Source organism: Myxocyprinus asiaticus, chromosome 47 (assembly GCF_019703515.2).
Source record: "Myxocyprinus asiaticus isolate MX2 ecotype Aquarium Trade chromosome 47, UBuf_Myxa_2, whole genome shotgun sequence".
Classification (NCBI taxonomy): Eukaryota; Metazoa; Chordata; class Actinopteri; order Cypriniformes; family Catostomidae; genus Myxocyprinus; species Myxocyprinus asiaticus.
This window is the reverse complement of record NC_059390.1, coordinates 28,937,863-28,959,416: the sequence shown is the minus strand read 5'-3', so window position 1 is coordinate 28,959,416 and position 21,554 is coordinate 28,937,863. Positions and strand designations below refer to the sequence as shown.

The following is a 21,554-nucleotide window of genomic DNA, read 5'->3' as shown; positions in this document are numbered from 1 at the left end:
ATTTCAGGTAAGCGCAAGTTTTTAAATCACTCATTCCACAAAGATCTGACGGTGTCACATTAAGTATTATTAGTTCAGATGACTTAAACTTATATCCTGTCCTCTGAGGAACACCAAAAACTTCACTGTAAATTGTAGCAACACCTCCTCGAACCTTCAGACGAGGCTCATGTTTATAACAATAACCTGGGGGAGTAGATTCATTTAAACTAATATATTCATCCGGTTTAAACCAGGTTTCAGAGCGCATCCAAACTATGATCTGTAATAATTTAATTTACAATTAGTGCTTTGGTTGAAAGAGATCTAATGTTTAGCAGCCCTACCTTTATATGATGTTTATCTTCAATTTTTTTCAAGTTTGACCTTGATCAAATTTTTTCTAAATGATTTAGTGAAGTGTTTGTGTTTGGTAGTTCGGGGAACAGACACAGTCTATATGATATCTAGGTGATTCAGTCTCTATGTGTAAGAAGGATGGAGTGAATCTGAAAAGGTTTATCAGGGAAGACTGAGGTGCAGGATTTTGTTATATAATGATGATTGATGATATACACAGATGAGCCAAAAAATTATGACCACTCACAGATAAAGCAAAAAACATTGATCATCTCCTAACAAGGCCACATGTCAAGGTCTGGGTAGATTAGATGGTAAGCAAATAATCAGTTCTCGTAGTCAACGTTTTGAATGCAGAAGAAATGGGCAGGAGTAAAGACCTGAACGACTTTGACAAGGGCCAAATTGTTATGGCCAGACGACTGGGTCAGAGCATCTCTGAAATGGCAAGGCTTGTGGGGTGCTCCCTGTCAGCAGTGGTGAGTACCTACAGACAGTGGTCCGAGGAGGAACAAACCACAATCCGGCGACAGGGTGTTGGGCGCCCAAAGCTCATCGATGCACAAGGGCAACGAAGGCTATCCCGTCTGTTGCAAACTGACAGAAGGTCTACTGAGTCACAGAAAATTTTAATGATGCTTATGAGAGGAATGTTTCACAACACACAGTGCATTGCACCGGTCAGAGTGCCATGATGAACTGTCCACCGTTGAAAGCACCTACAATGTGCACGCGAGCGTAGGCACTGGACCTTGGAGCAGTGGAAGAAGGTCGCCTGGTTTGATGTCAGCCGCGTATGTGTGCGCCGTTTACCTGGGGAAGTGATGGCACCAGGATGCACTGTAGGAAGACGACAAGCCGGTGGATGGAGTGTGATGCTCTGGGGAATGTTCTGCTGGGAAACCCTGGGTCTGGCCATTCATATGGATGTCAATCTGACACCTGCCACTAACCTAAACATCGTTGCAGACCAGGTACACCCCTTCATAGCAATGGTACCCCTGATGGCAGTGGCCTCTTTCAGCAGCATAATACGCCCTGCCACACTGTACACATTGTTCCGGAATGGTTTGAGGAATATGATGAAGAGTTCATGGTGTTGCCCTGGCCTCCAAATTCTCCAGATCTCAATCCGATTGAGCATCTGTGGGATATGGTGGACCAACAAATCTGATCCACAACGGCTCCACCTCGCAACTTAGGACTTGAAGTATCTGCTGCTAATGTCTTGGTGCCAGATACTACAGGACACCATCAGGGGTCTTGTAGAGTCCATGCCTTGGCGAGTCAGCGCTGTTTTGGTGGCACGCAGAGGACAAACAGCATATTAGACAGGTGGTCATAATGTTTTGGCTCATCAGTGGAATCTCTCATTACTCACAAGTGTGGAATGAGTGATTTAAAAACTTGCGCTTACCTGAAATTATTAAGCTCTAGAGGCTCTATCAGAAAAACTTCTAATGTCAGAAACAACATTGTTTAAGATGAATTTCTTACTAGGTTCATACAGTCAAAAGAAGACAAAGGTATTTTCTTTCAGGAACATTTTGAAAAATATTAGGTAATTAAATTGGTGATTTCCAGGCCTGGAAATCTTCTAAAATAAAATAAACAATTCTAGTTGACTGGCCAATGCCGATACCAATATCTAAAGTGCACAACATTAGAATGTTAGATATTATTAGATAGCAAATAGATGTGCACAAAATTGCTGAATTTAAATGAACACTTATTTTACACAACATGTACTCTAAAGTCACTAAAATCATTCCAAAACAGAGATTGACAAGGCTATTGGTAGATTTTGGAACTGACACAATGTTATTCAGCTTGTTCAGCCTCTGATGCCGATATTCTCAAAATGGTCATATATCGTCCGATTGGCCTAGCCAATATATTGGTCAAGAAATCACAAAAGTTTCAACAGTGAATATAATTTTTTCCAGTTATGCTTTGCTCAACAATAGTTCTTTAGCTAGTAATTGCTCAGTTAGTGCAGTCTCTACAAGATGATTTTGAAAAATTTATTTCCAGTAATTGATTGAATCACTGGAAAAGTCATGGAAATTAATTGAATAAAAGGTGTGGGACACCCTGTTTATATCATGGTATTGATGATGTACTGATGTGTGCGAATGTGTGTTCAGGGCTCGTTCATTGCATCTGATATAGAGCAGCTGAAACAGGCCATAGAAGAGTGCAAGAGACTGATCCTAGAACTACCAGAACATTCTGAGAAACAGAAGGACACAGTGGTAAAACTGATCCATCTTCGACTCAAACTTCAGGAGTTAAAGGTGAGACATATGGCTCAGGGTTCACTCAAATTCATCTTTTTCTTAGATTTACACTGCCAATTACAAGTTTAGACACACCTACTCATTCTTTATTATTACTATATTCTACATTTTAGTCATCAAGACAGTGAAATAACACAAAAGGAAGTATGGGAATTATGTAGTGACCAAATTTTTTTGAACAAATAAAAAGTATCTTAGAAGACCCTGATTACACCAGGTTTTAAGATGCGTCTCAGGTGATCCGATCACATGTGGTCAGGCGAGATACATTACTGTTTACATCTGGTTTTACTAAATGCATCTCCTGTAACCACTTGTGTTGGGATTTGAGGAGGGCCTCTGATTTCATGACGACATACATCAATGACTATGTCAGTGTCTTACTGCATGATATGAAAGCGCAAAAAAAAATGCCGCACTGATTCTCCCAGATGCAGCTGAAATTGAATCTAAGCACAAACACAACATTTTAAGCAGAATAATCCGTTGTTTTAGTCAAGTTCTACCTGTATTAACTGGAGGTTGACTGGTATGGGTTTTTTTAATGGCCGATGTCGATTTTCAGAGAGCAGGGTGGTCAGTTGGCCGATATAATACAGATATATCACACAATTTAATATAGTAAAAAAATAAGCAAACAATTGCTATAAAAAACATAATTAACTTTTATTTAGCACTATTTTTATTTACCATATTTATTCACTATATTTTAAGTCATCCAATTATAATAATTTGTTAAAAAGTCTGATCCACGGCGGCTCCACTTCGCAACTTACAGGACTTGAAGGATCTGCTGCTAATGTCTTGTTGCCAGATACCACAGGACACCTTCAGAGGTCTTGTAGAGTCCATGCCTCGGCGGGTCAGTGCTGTTTTTGTGGCATGCGGAGGACCAACAACATACTAGATAGGTGGTTGTAATGGATGTTTTTTTTTGTTTTTGTTTTAAACAGCATGTAATTGGCAAAGTTTAAACTCTTGTTTTAGCACAGCTGTTAATTGACAGGTGATGGGTGGTGCTTTGCTGCTGTCTGGGACACAATTAGCGTTTACACCTCAAATGTGATGTGATCACTTGCGTTTTTGACCCCGTTTACATTTGGTATTATGTTTTTGGTGATCCAATCACAAGTTGTCAGCACTAAATACAGGTGTAAACGGGGTTTAAAAAGTTTTGTGATTGGATCACTGAAGCCACAAATGTAGGAAGTGAAAAACACATGTGACCACATCACATTTGAGGTGTAAATGCTAATCTGTCCTGAATTCATCTCAGCAGCAGTGAAGCAACAACCCTTAACGGTCAGTCAACCACTGCGCTAAAACAAGAGTTTAAACTTTGCCGGTTATGTGGGGCTTTAAAAGGAAAATTTTTAAAAAGTGATTGCATATACAAGCATGATAACTTCATGGATCTTCTTCAGTGAGTCTGCTATCAACATGCAGTGACACAGATGAGAAGCACACACATCTGAAGCTCAGTTAATACAGGTCCTCCATTAAAACAACGGATAATTCTGCTTGTGCTGCGTTTGTGCTTGGATTTATTTTCAGCTGCATCTGGGAGAAACTGTACCGCAGGCTTTTTTTTTTTTTTTTTTTTTGCAGTTATACACTGACATAGTGATTGATGTCATCATGAAATCAAAGACCCTCTCCTTGAAATCCGATCACAAGTGGTCACAGGTGACGCATTTGTGATGGATGGTAATACCAGGTGGAAAAAGGGCCTTTGAATACCTCCATATGTGGTTTTTGTGATCCGATCACAAAAAGTTTTAGACCCTGTTTATGCCTGTATTTAGTGCTGACCACTTGTAATCGGATCATTTGAAACGCATCTTAATACCAGGTGGAAACGGGGTCAAAGAGTTCCCATGTATGCTGGACACTGGCTGCTTTTCCTTCACTATCCACTCCAATATATCCTTAAAAAAAAAAAAAAAAAGTAATTAAATTGTAAGTTTAGTAAATAAACTAATACAGAGGAAGAATTTATATGTGCCTAATAAGTTCAAGCATTTAATCATCAAGAGGTTTTAAGATCATGAGAAACATGATCAAGTGTGTCCAGACTTTAGACTGATATGTTGATTTGTGTGTTTTGTTCTGTGTATTCAGGACCCAGAGGAGGATGAGCCCAACCTGCAGGTTCTGTTAGAACATCGCTTCTCAAAAGAGAAGAGCAAGAGTGTCAAACAGACATGTGACAAGTGCAGCACCATCATCTGGGGCCTCATTCAGACCTGGTACACCTGCACAGGTCAGATCATCTCAACTTAAACTAACCTAGCCTAGACAGAACGTTATGTTTGGTTTTCAGCACTGTGATGAATTGTTTCCCGTCTCTTAATTCAGGGTGTTATTACCGTTGCCATAGCAAATGCATGAATCTCATCACTAAACCATGTGTGAAGTCAAAGGTCAGCCACCAGTCTGAGTACGAACTGAACATTTGTCCTGAGATCGGACTGGACAAACAGGACTACAGATGTGCAGAGTGTCGCACACCCATATCTCTACGTGAGTCTCAGTATAAACATGCAGCAAGACATGATTATCTCTTCCTCAGACACAAACATTGTCAGATGTTTTTCTTTGTGCTAGTTTCACAGTTGCTTTATAAGGAGAAGAAAAGTGTTATACACTTCCTCTTTTTCAAATGGAAGCTGTGTAATATTGTGTAATGTTGTGTAGGGGGTGTTCCCAATGAGGCACGGCAGTGTGATTATACGGGTCAGTATTACTGTAGCAGCTGCCACTGGAATGACACTGCCATTATTCCAGCTCGAGTCATACACAACTGGGAGTTTGAGGCCCGCAAGGTACAATCAATCAAAACATATACACTAAACGGGGCGCACACCGGACCCGGCAAGCTGACGACATAAAATTCAAAACCATCGTTTTCTATGAATGTAAGCACACCATCACCGCCATTTGGTGTTTATTGACGTCGCCCAGCTACAACTTTAGGAACTGCTCAAAAGTCTTCTGCACAACTACGAGCTCTACAGAGCCTTAAAGGACAGGGAGGAATTTTGCATTCCTTTGCAGTAGTTTGAATTCACTCTCAATTATTTTGGGTTCCCTCGCAATAGCTTTATCCACCCCTCAAGAGAATTATGCATGGGTTTACTACAGTAACCACAGTTTAGCCATGATATTTGTAGTAAAACCATAATAATAATTCAGGAAAACCAAAACTATGGTAATACAAATAAATAATTATTCTGCCAGAAAAACATGGTTACTAAAGTTTTACTACAGTAACCCCATGGTTAATTTGTGGTATAAGTAAAAAAAAACAAAAAATGTTAACCATGGTTCCTAAAAACAAAACAAAACCTTATGAATATTAATCATGGTTTCACTATAGAAACAGAAGCAGAAACCATAGCTGTTGTAACTATGTTTTTAGTAGAAACCACGGTACATGTACCACAAATTAAGCATGGAGTTGCTATAGTAAAACTGTAGTAACCATGTCTTTTAGGTAGAATATGATTTCTATTACATAGAACATAGTTTTGGTTTTCATGTATCATTACTATGGCTTTACTACAAATGTAATGATTAAAATATGGTTGCTGTAGTTAACCCATGGTATTTTTTTGTGGTTACTATGGTTTTACTACAAATACCATAGTTGAACAATGTTTAGTGTAGTAAAACCAATGATTGATTTTCATCAAGGAGGATAAAGCTATTGAGAGGGAATGCAAAAATAAATTCCTCTTTGTCCTTAAGGGAATCTGTAGAGCGCCATTCACATAGTTTTCCAAATTTAACCCAAAATAGCTTTTAGATAGACACAAACATATTGAATAGTCTGTTTTAATGTTTCCAGTCAGGCTTGATAGTTAATGGTAGCTAACTAAATCGATAGTTTCTTGTACTCCATCCAGTGTTTCTCCTAGGATTTTTTTCTGCAGCAATGCTGTTGTGCCTGCAATGCCAGACCCATATCGCGTCGGTGGAAGAAACAGCTTACAACGACCTTAGAGTCATTATAGATGGGTTATTCATGTTGGCCTTGTCATGTGTGTTTATTATTTACTGGGAACTTTTGACACTTGAAGGGCTCTGGAGCCCAGATAGCTGTAGTAATAACTGTCAAATAATGAAATGTCTCCGCACAGAAAATTACTGGCAATTGTTTTTATTAAAAATAAATACAAACAGATAATATAAAGCTTTTGAACACGTATAACAGATATCAAAACAACTGAATTACTTCACCAGTGGTTCTCAACTGGTTTTGCTTTGGGACCCAGATTTTACATTGGACATCAAGACCCAATGTAATCGCCCTACTCAAAAATCTCAATTTAACCCCTGCATATAAGCACAGGTAAGACCTTAGATGGGCCCTTATTGCTGTGTTTAGGTCATTGTAGCTAGTCTTTCTTAAATAACAATAATAATAAATTATAGTATTTGTTATGAAAAAATAGTAGCCTTAACACATTTAGAAACTTTAACTGCCACAGTTGTAATAAACGAATTTACCTAATAGATTATTTAGCATGAAACTATAACATTTTTGTCAGTATATCACAGTTACTGTTGCTGCTGTAAAATTGTGATAAATTTGAGTAAGGATGATGATGTGTAATTTGAAAATTTGTTTTGGCGCATAGCACAGTGTTGATCTTTTTCTACTCTGTGCTGTTTAGCATGTCGGGGCTGTCTACAGTTTGAGAGGTTTGACTTCCTTCACAGCGTTTTAAAATAGAAAATTCTCACTAAAATTCAAATGGGTCGCATCAGTTTTATGGTCTGTGCTATGATATCAAGGGAAACCCGTGTGTGCTCCAGAGATACAGAGCAGAGCATATAATTGGCACAAATTAATTCATAATGGCTCACGCCAAACTCCGAAACCAGGCTTCAATCGCACCGCGAAAATATCGCGTTGCAGATGATAAGCATATTTAGCGTGTATAAAGTGCTGAATTTAAGATTATCATTTAATTGTCCTCTGCGGTCCGAAATTTCGCTTGGGTGACTGCGGAAAATGTTTCAGTAGAGGGAGAACCATGGTATCCCTGCTGTCCACGAACCTATCTGAACAGACCTAGCTAACGTTACATTGCATCAAGAATATTAATGAACCATGTGACATTTCAGCAGTGACGCTAATAATTTAGCAGTGGCGATGAACCACTACTGAACGCATAGGGGAGACACTGTTCAACTGCTACATAGCTACATGGAAAACAGAGCCTTGTAAAATAGTACCAGATTTACCAATGTGATAAATTCATTGGTTAATGTGAAATAATGATTTATGTTTATTAGAGAGAGTGTAAAGTTAAAACTCACCTATTTTACCTATCATCAGGTGTTAACTTTAAACTTGAGCCTGGATACAGGACAGTGCATGCTACAGTAAGTGCGTTACCTGAGATGTGGCCTGGCGCTTCTTGTTCGGTGTGCGACCCCTTATCATTCTATACAGACTAGAAAGTCAACATGAAATCTACATTTACATTTTAATAAACGTTACTGGTCTTATTGTGCACAATACATGTTATAACAAAAAAAAAAAAAAAATCTTTATAATCTTTCAATTAATCCTCAATGGATTAAGTCTTGCTCTACATGTTTTTCATTGAATGTCATGTTTCACTTGGAAATGCATCACATTTGAATGCAATTTCGTGTTGACTTAAAGAATGCTTAGAAACTACATTTGATCATTGCTAATCAGCCTATTAACTAAATTCTCTTGAATAAAGAATATTTGCATATAAAAGACTTCATGTTTGTTTATACTGTGGGAGTGTTTATCGTGTTAATTTTCTTTCATTTGTCAGGTGTGTCGTTCATCCATGCGTTATCTGGCTCTGATGCTGTCGAGGCCTGTGCTCAGACTGAAGGAGATCAATCCTCTGCTCTTTAACTTTGTGGAGGAGCTGGTGGCGATCCGAGTGAGTAGCAGATAATCAACAACTAACAAATACTGACTTCACAGTTTCAGTTGAATTTGAATATATTTAAATATTTTACTTTATAAGAAACTAATGTTCTGGTCCGAGCCCACAAATTGGGCATAGCTAAGGAGGTTTTGAAACTTTGTGCAAGCAAGCACTAAGTCTAGGCGTGGGTTGGCGAAATTACACATGCAAACTGCAAGTGATGGAAGTGAAGACCACTTCACTTCGCCATTCATAAGAAGTTGTTCGTGTAATTGGACTGTATGCAATAAATAGAAATATAGACCATTTGTGTCTTATGTTTTCTTGCACACTAAGTGCGTTCTTCTTGAATGTCATGTATAATAGTAAAGAATGTAATGGGGATAATCTTCTGATAACTGTGTCACTGCAGAAGTTACGTCAAGATATCTTACTAATGAAGCCATATTTCATCACCTGTAAGGAAGCAATGGAGGCACGACTGCTGCTGCATGTGAGTGTCATTTATTCATCAAAAACACAAATCTCATTTACAATCATTCACAGGGGCATAGATTCCGGGGGGGGAGGTAAACCCCCAATAATCAAATCGAGCAAGTACAACCTCCCAATATTTATACCATGATCAATGGAAACATGTAAAAGCCCCCCCCCAGTGTTCAAGCCAAATCTACGCACTTGCTCATGTGCTTCACATAAACCATTACTGAATGAAAATAGTGCCATCTTTTGGAAAATCAAAAGTTCTCCATGTCTGACTGTTAATGTTAAGTTTTTCACATCTCCTGTGATGTGATGCATTTATTCTATCTGCATCTTTGTTCTAAAGTTTTTCCTGTTGTGTAGTGACTGTGAACTGTGGGAAAGGCACTGTTATTATTATTAGAAGTGTGATACTAGCACATTAAAGGAATATACCAGGGTAAATACAACTTAAGCTCTATTGGCAGCTTTCTGTGACTGTTGTTTAACACAGACAGTAATTTAAACTCATCCCTCAATATGTAAAAACAAAGAAAATGTTTGCTTTAGACTAATGGACTTGTGGCAGTCTGTGGGGCAAGTAGTTCACCGGAGGGTTTTAAAGCAGAAATGTGAAACTGATATTTTTGTCAAAGCACTTACATGAATTATTCAGCAATTACCAGTTTATTATTTGAGCTGTACAATCTACATCTTGAGGTGGGACTTGTCTAGGTGTATGAACTTCAAGTTACGCATTACCAATGTCATTCCTGAGTTTGTTATGTAAAAGAAATACAGTTTACTTGACTGTTTTATTTCTGTGATTGTGCATATGAATTGTTAGTCTGATTATCCACCTTTTTCCTGAATGCGGACATGTTAATAACGGAAGCCTGTTTTTGTTTTCCGGTTTCCAGTGTTTTCACTTGTGCTGACGTTTGTTTTTAGCAGATAATGTGATGTTTAGTGTATTAAAATTGCAAAAATTGCCAAAAAACAACCAGACAATGTAGTCGTGACGACTGTGTTTTGACAGTGCATCACCCGAGTGGGTAGATTATATGAAGCCCGAGATGAGGTATAATTAAATAATTTGAGTTGTTATGAAAGCCAACAATTGCACAAGGTGAGCCTGAACTCATTTGTATTCCATCTAACACTTTAAATGGTTATGGATCACTCATTTCAGTAGTTTTTGTTTTGCTTCATATGGAAAGCGGAACCAGAAAATGATTTATTCTGGCAATGAGAATCATCATGGCCCATCACCCAGTGGTTGCTCAGAAAAACTGTGGAAGATATTGTCTATAAAACACACATAGTCAGATAGTGTTGTGTTGTGTCACAGCTTCAGGACCGTCAGCACTTTGTGGAGAATGATGACATGTACAGCCTACAGGACCTGATTGATATCTCCAGTGGGCGTCTTAGCTGCTCCCTCACTGAGATTCACACAACCTTCGCCAAACACATTAAACTGGACTGTGAGGTGAGAGACAAGTTATATGCAGCTGTTTTCACATGTCCACCTGCACATGGAACTGAATTAGAGATGTTAATGAATAACTGATGATTGATTATTTGTTGTTAATAATTAAAGGGATAGTTCACCTATTTTTGGGTGAATTATTCCTTTAAGCGAATCGAATGTTGATTAATCAATTTTAGCACAAATGCGTTCAGTAATAGAGAAAAGATTATCTGTATGGTTATCCGCCACTAGAGGGCGCCCTGTCACGACCTGTCAGCAACACAAATTTAAAAACACAGACGCGCATCCTTCACAGCCAGGGTCAATTTAATCATGGAGTGTTTCTCTATAGATGAAGATTACTTTTCTGCATAAACTGTGATTGTGTACATGACAACAAGCACTGTTGATCCGCCGTTCTCACTTTATCATCCACTATCCGATAATCACGTCAGTTCTCTCTGAGAGATCATGAGGTACATTCTCCTGAAATCTCACCATCACTAGTGTAGAGTTGTGTTGTTAATTGTATTCACACTGCGTTATTATTTGCTCAGAAATATCCAACGATCTACAATGTGAACATTTAATGAACTCTAATTTGTATCTTCTATACAAGTAATTATTAACAGTAAATTAAACAATTCACAAATTCATAATAAAGACAGCCTGAATGTATTAAAAAAGTGAAAATATATCAAGAGGAAAAAACAATACTTTATTTCTTTAAATTATATTTAAACAGTATGCCACATGCACATACAGTGGGTAATCAACCAGAGTAAGTTTTCTACTGCCGCAATCACCGTGTGAATGAGTCATTAGCAGCTCTAAACCGCTAAGGGGCGCTATAACCATAGAATTTCAACAGGCCAGAGCTGAATGCCTCAAAGCTCTTTCTTCCAACGTCACGACCATTCAGTTGGAGGTAGTAAGGTCAAGTTAAGCTTGTTTTGCCAACCGCCATAAAAGAGGAGGAAGAAGAACAACAACAAACTTAAAAACACCTCAGCATTTATTATCTGGCTAAACATTGCAATGGAGACACAAGATAAAGACTTTACTGCAGCATTCACCATTCACAAGGATGCCGACGCATCATAGAGTTATTTGTTTGCATTTATTCATTCACATTTCATTAAAGAGAATTATCACTCGTGAGTATTTTTATACATATGCACAAACGTATGAGCAAGCATGATAAGGCAGCATATTCACAACGTCCGAAAACTGTCAAGACTCTAAACCTGTGCTTTCTTTTAAAGAGGCCCTATTATGCTTTTTGGGATTTTACCTTTCCTTTAGTGTGTAATATAGCTGTTTGTGCATGTAAAAGGTCTGCAAAATTATAAAGCATAAAGTCCAAGCAAAAAGGAGTTACTCTCTCCCATGGACAACACTGCTCCTGAACTGCCTGAAATGCCTGGTTTGCAGTCCAGCCATTACTTTCATGACTTAGCTATGTCATTATGTAACACATTTGCATAATGCCCGCCTAAGGGCTATTTTAAGCTGAAACCCGATTATGGTAAGGGGTGTTACATTTCTGACACGCGCTAAGCAGCTAACCAGTCACAACAGACTGGGCCAGCTGACCAATCAGAGCAGGCTGGGCTTTTCGGAAAGGGGGGCTTTAAAGAGACAGAAGCAACAACAGAGCGTTTCAGACAGAGGGTGAAAATAGGTGCTGCAGCAATGTACAGTATGAGAAAAATAATGTGTTTTTGAACATTAAAGCATGTAAACCTATTCTAGTAGACCCCCAAAATAAAATTATGAACATGTAAATGAGCATAATATGAGCTCTTTAATGTACCAATAGGCTAGCCCATATTTTCTATTTTTAAACAGGATTATCAAATGTGAATAAATTAATTTATATGTATACCATTGTGTCGTATTATGCTGTACTCTCCTGGCAATAAAAACAAAATAAAAAGTGAACAGAATCATTATTTATTATATGTATTTAAAATAATCGCTATTGTCCATTACATGAATTAGGGTGGATGTTAGTACTGTGACCACATTATTTGTACAATATTTGTCTCAATACATGCGCTTGAGTTTTACGCTACATGTAATAACCAGAAACGCTATGCAGTTTAAAACTGTAGGTTACCAGCTTTGTTATTCTTTATCTGTCTTTGTATTTTATTATTAGTTAATATTTGCTATTAACCATTGTTGCCCCAAAGCTTGATAACATTATTTTTTGGAGTGAATATTTGCATTCAGATGTAACCCCAATAGTCTATTGGTAACGTAGAAATTCAGAATCAGAAAGTATGCTTACACATACAAGGAGTTTGTCTTGGTGACAGGAGCTTCCAGTATACAAAATACAAAAACAATACAAAAACAGCAACATGACATAGATAATAATAAAAAATAAAAAATTAATCTAATTATACACATACATACAGACACACGCATACATACATACACATGGGTAGTGCAAATCTAATACAATCTGTTATGTACAGTGCAAATGTTGTAGTTTTTTTTTTTTTTTTTTCTCCAGAGGAATGAAATTGCAGAAGAGGTTGGATGTGTTGGATAAATATAAGAAAGACTAAACTGTGTATTGCACATAGTTATTGCTCAATGGGGCAATTTAACTGTTCATGAGATGGATAGCCTGAGGGAAAAAACTGTTCCTGTGCCTGACGGTTCTGGTGCTCAGAGCTCTGAAGTGTCGGCCAGAAGGCAACAGTTCAAAAAGGTAGTGGGCAGGGTGAGTGGGGTCCAGAGTGATTTTTCCAGCCTTTTTCCTCACTCTGGAAGTGTATAGTTCTTGAAGGGGGGGGGGGGGGGGCAGGGGGCAACCAATAGTCCTCTCAGCAGTCCGAACTGTCCTTTGTAGTCTTCTGATGTCTGATTTAGTAGCTGAACCAAACCAGACAGTTATTGAAGTGCAGAGGACAGACTCAATGACTGCTGAGTAGAACTGTATCAGCAGCACCTGTGGCAGGTTGAACTTCCTCAGCTGGTGAAGGAAGTACAACCTCTGCTGGGCCTTTTTCACAATGGAGTCAATGTGGGTCTCCCACTTCAGGTCCTGTGAGATGGTAGTGCCCAGGAACCTGAATGACTCCACTGCTGCCACAGTGCTGTTTAGAATGGTGAGCGGGGTCAGTGTTGGGTTGTTTCTCCTAAAGTCCACAATGATCTCCTCCATTTTGAGCTTGTTCAGCTCAGGGTTGTTTTGACTGCACCAGACAGCCAGCTGTTCAACCTCCCTTCTGTATGCAGATTCATTGTCATCTCGGATGAGGCCGATGACAGTGGTGTCGTCTGCAAACTTCAGGAGCTTGACAGAGGGGTCCTTGGCGATGCAGTCATTGGTGTAGAGGGAGAAGAGTAGTTGGGAGAGAACACATCCCTGGGGGGCACCAGTGCTGATTGTACAGGTGCTGGAAGTGAGTTTCCCCTGTCTCACAAGCTGCTGCCTGTCCATCAGAAAGCTGGTAATCCACTGACAGATAGACGTGGGAACAGAGAGTTGGTGTCATTTATTCTGGAATATAGCTGGGATGATGGTGTTAAAAGCCGAACTGAAGTCCACAAAAAGGATCCTTGCATATGTCCCTGGTCTGTCCAGATGTTGCAGGATATGATGCAATCCCATGTTGGCTGCATCATCCACAGACCTGTTTGCTCGATAAGCAAATTGAAGCGGATCTAGAAAGGGTCCAGTGATGTTCTTCAGGTGGGCCAACACCAGTCTCTCAAATGATTTCATGACCACAGACGTCAGGGCGACAGGTCTGTAGTCATTAAGTCCTGTGATTTTTGGGTTCTTTGGGACAGGAATAATGATTGAACATTTGAAGCAGCATGGGACTTCACACTGCTCCAGTGATCTATTGAAGATCTGTGTGAAGATGGGGGCCAACTGGTTAGCACAGGATCGAAGACACGTTGGTGAGACGCCATCTGGGCCTGAAGCCTTCCTCATCTTTTGTTTCCGAAAGACACGGCTCACATCATCTTCACAGATCTTAAGTGCAAATTGAAACTGTATTGAAAGTGTTGCTCCAATGGCGTGGAGCGTAACGTTGGTGTGCTGGTGTCTGTATGACTAGGGTTTGGTTCTGCATTTGGCATAATATTTTTCCCATTCTTTTTCTTGACTCCACTCTTAATATTTTCTTTAATACTACTTATAATACATGCATATGAATATAAAGGTAGTTTTACTATAGTAATATTGTAGTAACCATGTGGTTTTTTTTTGTTTGTTTTTTTTGGTGGAAATATTAATGCAATTAACAGTGGTGTTACTACAGTAATATGGTGGTAATATAGTAACAATGTTTAATTTTGTGGTTACAATTATTTTACTACAAAATACAATGGTGATACTATGGTTATTGTATCTGTAGAGGACGTCAGGACAGATCCGTGTTTCAGTCGGTTTATGCATAATTTAGGACTTATTTAGAAACCTTTTAACACTTTTTATCGAGACATTTTTCTAGAATCTTTTTTTTTTAACAGTCAGAAGTTTTAAACACTCAGAGCTTCAGTGATTCACACCTGAACTCGACGGGGGGAGGAGGTGTTTAAATCTTTTGTTTGAGCTGAAAAAGGTGCAGTGGGCACTCACATTTTGCCAGGTAAGAATATGATCAATTACATTCGCAACATACATTGAAAAAATATATTTATGCTAATAACAGACAAACTTATTGGCTTTATTAATTCTTGCAGTTTGTTGTTCATTAAATTACCGATTGATTTTATAATGTCACATAACCCTGATAGCACACATCTATCACCCAGATGTCTATTTGATGTGTGTTTACATCTGGAAGACATATTTTTTAGGGTGTTTGCTCATCTGCAATACTTCTACAAAACGTTTCCTTTCAGATGTTAATAAGACATTCAGCAGATGTCTTTGAGATGTTTATGATTTAGAGTGTTTGTAAATCTGATATTTTTAAGATGTTTAGCAGATTTTAATTAGATTATGATGCTTTCTAAGAAATATCTCAGAGACATACATGTGGAAGCTGGGAATATTTGGGAGCGGCGTTTTGATGAGATTTCATACGTCATAATATGACAAGACCATCATATTGTGAACGTGAAGCACAAGTTAAAATGGACACATTGCTGGATAACGTGCACCATTTCACACCGAACAAAGAAACCTCATTTGAACATAAAGATGCTCGCAACTGTTACCGCAGCCTAGCACAAACTGATAACGCTGTGTGAAGTTGTGCTGAACATTTTGTTTTTGAACAGATCGAATCTCCTGCCTCTACGTTTTTTTGTTTTGTTTTTTTGTCTTGCATCATTCGCTGTTCGAGTTAATTATACCACTTATTTTCATCTGTACAAGGGTGTCAACATTATGTAGTAAGTTTATTCAGATCTCAGCCCCAGTTAAACTGGAACACCGGAGAATGAGGTAGAGGGAACCCCCACTATCACAGCGTGACGGCAGGCATGATTAAAAGAAAGTAAACACACCAGCAACTTTAGAACATTTGGAAATAAAGTGGAGCAAGGAGAACAAATCTTGCTCAGACATCATGTTCGTTATTTACACGCATCGCGGAGCTCATTGTCTCGGCTCGTTTGGCTGCAGCATGCGCAATACAGTGTGACAAAAAGCAGTAATGTTCCACACTATTGTGAACTACACTCACGCTATTATACTGTATAATGTAGTTAAGTTCATAAACTTTATCATGTAATCATGAACGCTGCCACCCTATGCGAATGTATTGCCAATGGTTTTACCTTTAAAACACAATTGTGACAATAAATATAAGTTAAATACCATGTTTAAATTATATTCAGTATAATAAGAACAAATGACCAACAATGATCTTACAGGACACAGTGTCAGTAGCAGCCACTGCGCAAAATGGCCTTTTGTGAATCTGCTGGATGTAGTTTACTTTCTACATGTATCCAAACAGACAATAAGATAAGAAAGATGGCAGGTTCTGGTAGTATCCTGGAGTTCATACGTGAGTGCACAGCCCCTGAGCTATCAGTCCACATGTGTTTATCAAAGAACTTGAGCTTTTTACTACTCCAAACCAACTGCAGTAACTTTAAAGGAATATAATTTAAAAATGACAAAATAAACACATATATATGTTTCATTACGCTTATGAGCAGGGTTTCAATTGAACCACATTAATCTATCACTGCAGACTAGCCGAGTCAATTATAACACGGGTTAACACTGTTAATTAAATGCATTGTTGTTTTACATCACGTGCTACACATCAAAATGTAAAAATACAAGTAATAATATTAACAATGTTTTCACGTTTCCTTCTACAGTAATGTTGATGTTTTCAAGTTTGCATTTGAACAGTTGGTCAGTCAAAAATCAAACTTTGTATAAATAAAGCTTTGATTGAAGAAAAATATGCGTGTTGAATTTTTTTAGTTTCAAGCTGTTCACCACTTCAGTTTTTTATTGTTAGTGTTCATGAATAATAGATTTTCATTCATTAATGTAAATGATTGTCGATTAAGAAAATTTGCAACCCTGAAGTTGGTGGTGGACAACACGATCAGCAGGAACCTGCTGAAATACAAACCTCATTTCCAAAAAAGTTAGGACAGTGTGCAAAATGTAAAAAAAAAAAAAAAAAAAAAAAAAACAAACAAAAAAAAAAGACTTGCAAATCCTTTTTTACCTGTATTCAGTTGAAAACATTACAAAGACAAGATTCTTACTGTTTTAACTGGTCATTTTTTTAAAACTTTTTTTTACATTCATTCAAGTATGATGCCTCGAACAGTCAAGTCATTTTTATTTGTATAGCGCTTTTCACAACACACATGATTTCAAAGCAGCTTTACAGAAAATGATGCTTTAACAGAAAAAGAAACTGTAATATAGTAATGTCTTCAAGTCATAACAGTGCGGTTTGATAAAAAAAAACTTGATTGTAAATTGTGCCTTGAAATAAATAAGTAAATAATATTTGTATTTAGACCCCCAGTGAGCAGGCTAAAGGCGACTGTGGCAAGGACACAAAACTCCATAAGATGTTGGTTAACTGATAAAAATAACCTTGGGAGAAACCAGGCTCACTGTGGAGGCCAGTTCCCCTCTGGCTAAACAGCATGAAAATAATACCAATATCAGTTACTTTTACATTCACATTTAGTCACTTAGCAGATGGTTTCATCCAAAGCGACTTACAAATTAGACACATAGCAAGCAATTTGTAATACAAAGTTTAAGAACAGCTGCAGTATAGTACTGCCAAGTTCTCACAGTGGCTGGAGTAGTAAAGATGCTAGCACAGAAGAAAGGATATTTTTTGTGCGTTAAGTGCAGTAGTAAGTGCAATTAGTGTGGGTTGGTTAAGTGCTCACAGAACAGATGTGGTTTCAGCTGGTTCTTGAATGTTGAGAAGGTAACAGTAGATTGTGTGGAGGCTGAAAATTCATTCCGCCACAGAGTAGCAGATAAAGTGAACGATCGTGAAATACACTTTGAGCCTTTTTGTGATGGTACAACCAGGCGTCGTTCATTCATAGACCGCAGAGAGCGAGTTGGAGCATAGACCTGAAGAAGTTAATTGAAGTAAGAGGTTGCGGTTCCATTGGCTGTCCTGCAAGCCAGAGTCAAAGCCTTGACTTGATGCGGACAGCTACAGGTAGCAGTGGAATGAAATCAAAAGTGGGGTGACATGAGCCCTTTTTGGCTGATTGAAGACCAGATGCGCTACTGCATTCTGGACCATCTGCAGTGGTCTTAATTGTGTAAGCTGGAAGGCCAGACAACATAGCATTGCAGTAGTCCAGTCTTGAAATGACCAGAGCTTGGACCAGGAGCTGTGTAGCATATTCAGACAGGAAAGGTTGGATTTTTCTGATGTTGTGAACCTGCAAGACTGTTTGCAGTGAAATTAAGCTGGTCATCTACCACCACTCCCAGGTTCTCAGCTGTTCTGGTTGGTGTTAGTGTAGTTGAACCAAGTTGAATAGTGAGGTTGTTGTCAACAGATGGGTTGGCTGGGATCACAAGGAGTTCTGTCTTGGCAAGGTTGAGCTGAAGGTGTCGTTCCTTCATCCAGGCCGAAATGTCCGAAAGGCAGGCAGAGATGCAATCTGAGACAGTAGGGTCATCAGGCTGGAACGACTGGTAGAGCTGCGTATCATCTGCGTAGCAGTGGTAGGAAAAGCCATATGCCTCAATGACTGGTCCGAGTGATGATGTGTACATCGAGAAGAGGAGGGGTCCAAGCACTGATCCTTGAGGAACCCCAGTGGTCAGCTGGTGTGTCTTGGACACCTCTACTCTCCAGGAGACCTTGAACAATCTGCCAGTGATATATGAATCAAACCATACAAGCGCAGTTCCTGTGATTCCCAGGTCAGAGAGGGTGGATAGGAGGATCTTGTGGTTCACTGTGTCGAAGGCAGCATAGAAGTCAAGGAAAATGAGGACGGATAATTTGGAGTTAGCTCTCACCAGTCGCAGGTTTTCAGCTACTGACAAGAGGGCAGTCTCTGTTGAGTGTCCTTTTTTAAAGCTAGATTAATGTCTGTTGAGTAGGCTGTTCTGTGAGAGAAAAGCAGACAACTGGTTGAATACGATCCTCTCCCTTTTAGACAGGAAGTGTAGGAGAGAGACCGGTCTGTAGCTGTTGACTACTGAGGGGTTATGTGTTGGTTTTTTAAGCAGCAGGGTTATTCGAGCCTGCTTGAATGTATTGGTAAAATTTCCAGTTGTGAGAGATGTGTTGATACTATGTGTGAGTGCAGGTAAGATCGATGGAGAGGCAGCTTGCATAAGATGGGAGGAGATAGGGTCAAGTGGACAGGTGGTTGGACGGTTAGAAAAAAACACTTTGGAGACATCAGTCTCAGAGAGAGGAGAGAAAGAGGAAAACAGAGGATGGGATGTTGGAAGAGAGTAGCTGTGGGTGTTAGGGGTCGAGAACTGGCTGCTGATGTGGCAAAGTCATCAGCAGTCAGAGAAGTGGTGGAGGAGGATGGAGAAGAGATGAGAAAGTTGAAATTAGTTTTCAGGAATCTGAAGTGTTGAACTAAACTGATCTTGTTCTGGTAATAATCAGTTTTAGCAGCAGAAACTCAGCGGAAAAAGAGGAGAGCATGATTGATACTTACACAGGTCAGCAGGGTCTTTTGACTTTTGCCACTGTCTCTCCGCAGCCCTCAGCTCGGTTTGGTGATCATGAAGTGTCTCGACAGCCAGGGGCTGGAGGTTGTAGTATGTGCTGGCCTGGAGGTAAGAGGACAGACACTATCAAGGCAAGAAGTTAATGTTGAGCAAAGAGCATTTAAATCATTTGAAGAGAAATGGTTAGTGGAGGGAAGGGATGCAGAGACTATGTAAGAGAAGCGAGTGGGTGAGAGAGACCATAGGTGGAGTAAGAGGTAAAGAAGGCGGCAGAGGTACAGAAAACTGGATGAAGAAATGGTCAGAGATATGTAGAGGGCTAACAAGGGGACTATTGGAGATACAATTATGTGTAAGGATGAGAACTATAATTTATAATTATATTTATTTATCACACATATACATTTGCACATATACAGTGAAATTATTTTTTTTTCACATATCCCAGCTAAGCTGGGGTTAGAGTGCAGGGTCAGCCATGATACAGCACCCCTGGAGCAGATAGGGTCAAGGGCCTTGCTCAAGGGCCCAACAGTGGCATTTTGGCAGTGCTGGGGCTTGAACCCCCGACCTTCTGATCAGTAACCCAGAGCCTTAACCGCTGAGCCACCACTGCCCCCACTAGCTGTTTCCCTGCTCTGTGAGTTGCAGGGGTGTGCAGTCTTGTGAGGTCAAATGAGGTCAGAAGAGCTAGAAAGTCAGCCACTTGAGGCTTTTCCAGGTGGATGTTAAAGTCTCCATGGACCGGCAGCAGAGAGCCTTCCTCAGGGAATGAGGACAGCAATACATCTAGCTTTTCAACAAAGATGCCTAGTTCACCTGGGAGGGCGATAGATGACCAAAAAGTGGATTTTAGCAGGATTAGTGGCAGTAAAAGCATGATATTCAAAAGTTGTGTTATTGCGGAGTGAATTTTCATGAGTTTGAAATGAGCAAACCGGTTCTCCCACCCTGCCCAGTCAGACGAGGGGTGTGGGTGAAAGTGAAGTCAGTTGAGAGAGCTGAGGGAGTTGCAGTGTTGTCTCTGCAGATCCATGTCTCAGTCAGAGCAAAAACATTGAGTTTTGACTGACTGGCAAGGGCCGGAATTAAGTCAGCTTTGTTGACAGCTGACTGGAAGTTCCACAGTCCAACAGAGATGGAGAGGGGCTCTGGAGAGTCAGTGCTAAGTGACCTAAGGTGCTATGGAGTGCATAGTTTACAGTGAGTGCGTGTAGATTTTCGCCTTCTTGAGACAACAGGAATGTACTGAAAACACATATTATGAGTAGAATAAAGAATAACTATGAGAAAAAGAGAGAAGGGGCAAAACAGTGTAGTGGCTGGCTCCTTGTCGGTGTCCTTGCTCGGTGGACTTCCGTAGGTTGACTCGCAGGTCTTCGCCCGAGGCAGGTCTTTACCCGAGATATGTGCACCACAATGGGAGATGCGCCTTACGGCTGCACTCTTTGACTACGAAGAAGCCACACTGTTTTCTTGCTGGAAAATGCAGGGATGTTCCTGAGAAAGACATCATCTAGATGGCATCATATACTGCATATGAAACAAGTTAAAGGCTTAGCTTCTGTTCTTTAGCTTTTCTGGGACATCATTGACTGTCCGCAGTACATTTTGTTTTGCTGTGAGTGGTGGTTAATCTCTTTTTCCCAAAAATATTAATGTAAAAAAGTAACACAAATATTTATTCTTGGAGTAAGTATATCAATACAATTTCATGAGTTGATACAGTATATAGATTTTGTACCACCACTTGGAAATACAAGAACAAACAATGAGAGAAAAACCAATTTAGTTTAGAAAATGTTTTAAATCTTTAAAGAGTAGTTCATATAAAAAGCACTCTGCTGAAATCAGGTGTGCTGGTTGTTGATCTGTGGTAGTGTGCTAGCATCTCTTTTCCTCTGTCTGTGTCATCA

General features: G+C 39.4%; 1 protein-coding gene across 9 annotated transcripts in view; it reads left to right on the top strand.

The window, feature by feature from the left end:
• Window positions 1–21,554, top strand: part of def8 (differentially expressed in FDCP 8 homolog) — a 33,122-nt gene that overhangs the window by 6,251 nt on the left and 5,317 nt on the right. For 6 of the 9 annotated variants that reach the window (XM_051691596.1, XM_051691600.1, XM_051691595.1 and 3 more), the window contains 7 exons: window positions 2,487–2,636; window positions 4,761–4,902; window positions 4,998–5,162; window positions 5,337–5,464; window positions 8,462–8,575; window positions 8,976–9,056; window positions 10,377–10,517. In XM_051691596.1, coding sequence (XP_051547556.1) covers window positions 2,487–2,636; window positions 4,761–4,902; window positions 4,998–5,162; window positions 5,337–5,464; window positions 8,462–8,575; window positions 8,976–9,056; window positions 10,377–10,517 — 921 coding nt within the window. Of the gene's footprint in view, window positions 1–2,486; window positions 2,637–4,760; window positions 4,903–4,997; window positions 5,163–5,336; window positions 5,465–8,461; window positions 8,576–8,975; window positions 9,057–10,376; window positions 10,518–13,754; window positions 21,550–21,554 lie in introns of those variants that run through there. The other 3 variants (XM_051691603.1, XM_051691601.1, XM_051691604.1) reach the window with 2 other exon arrangements.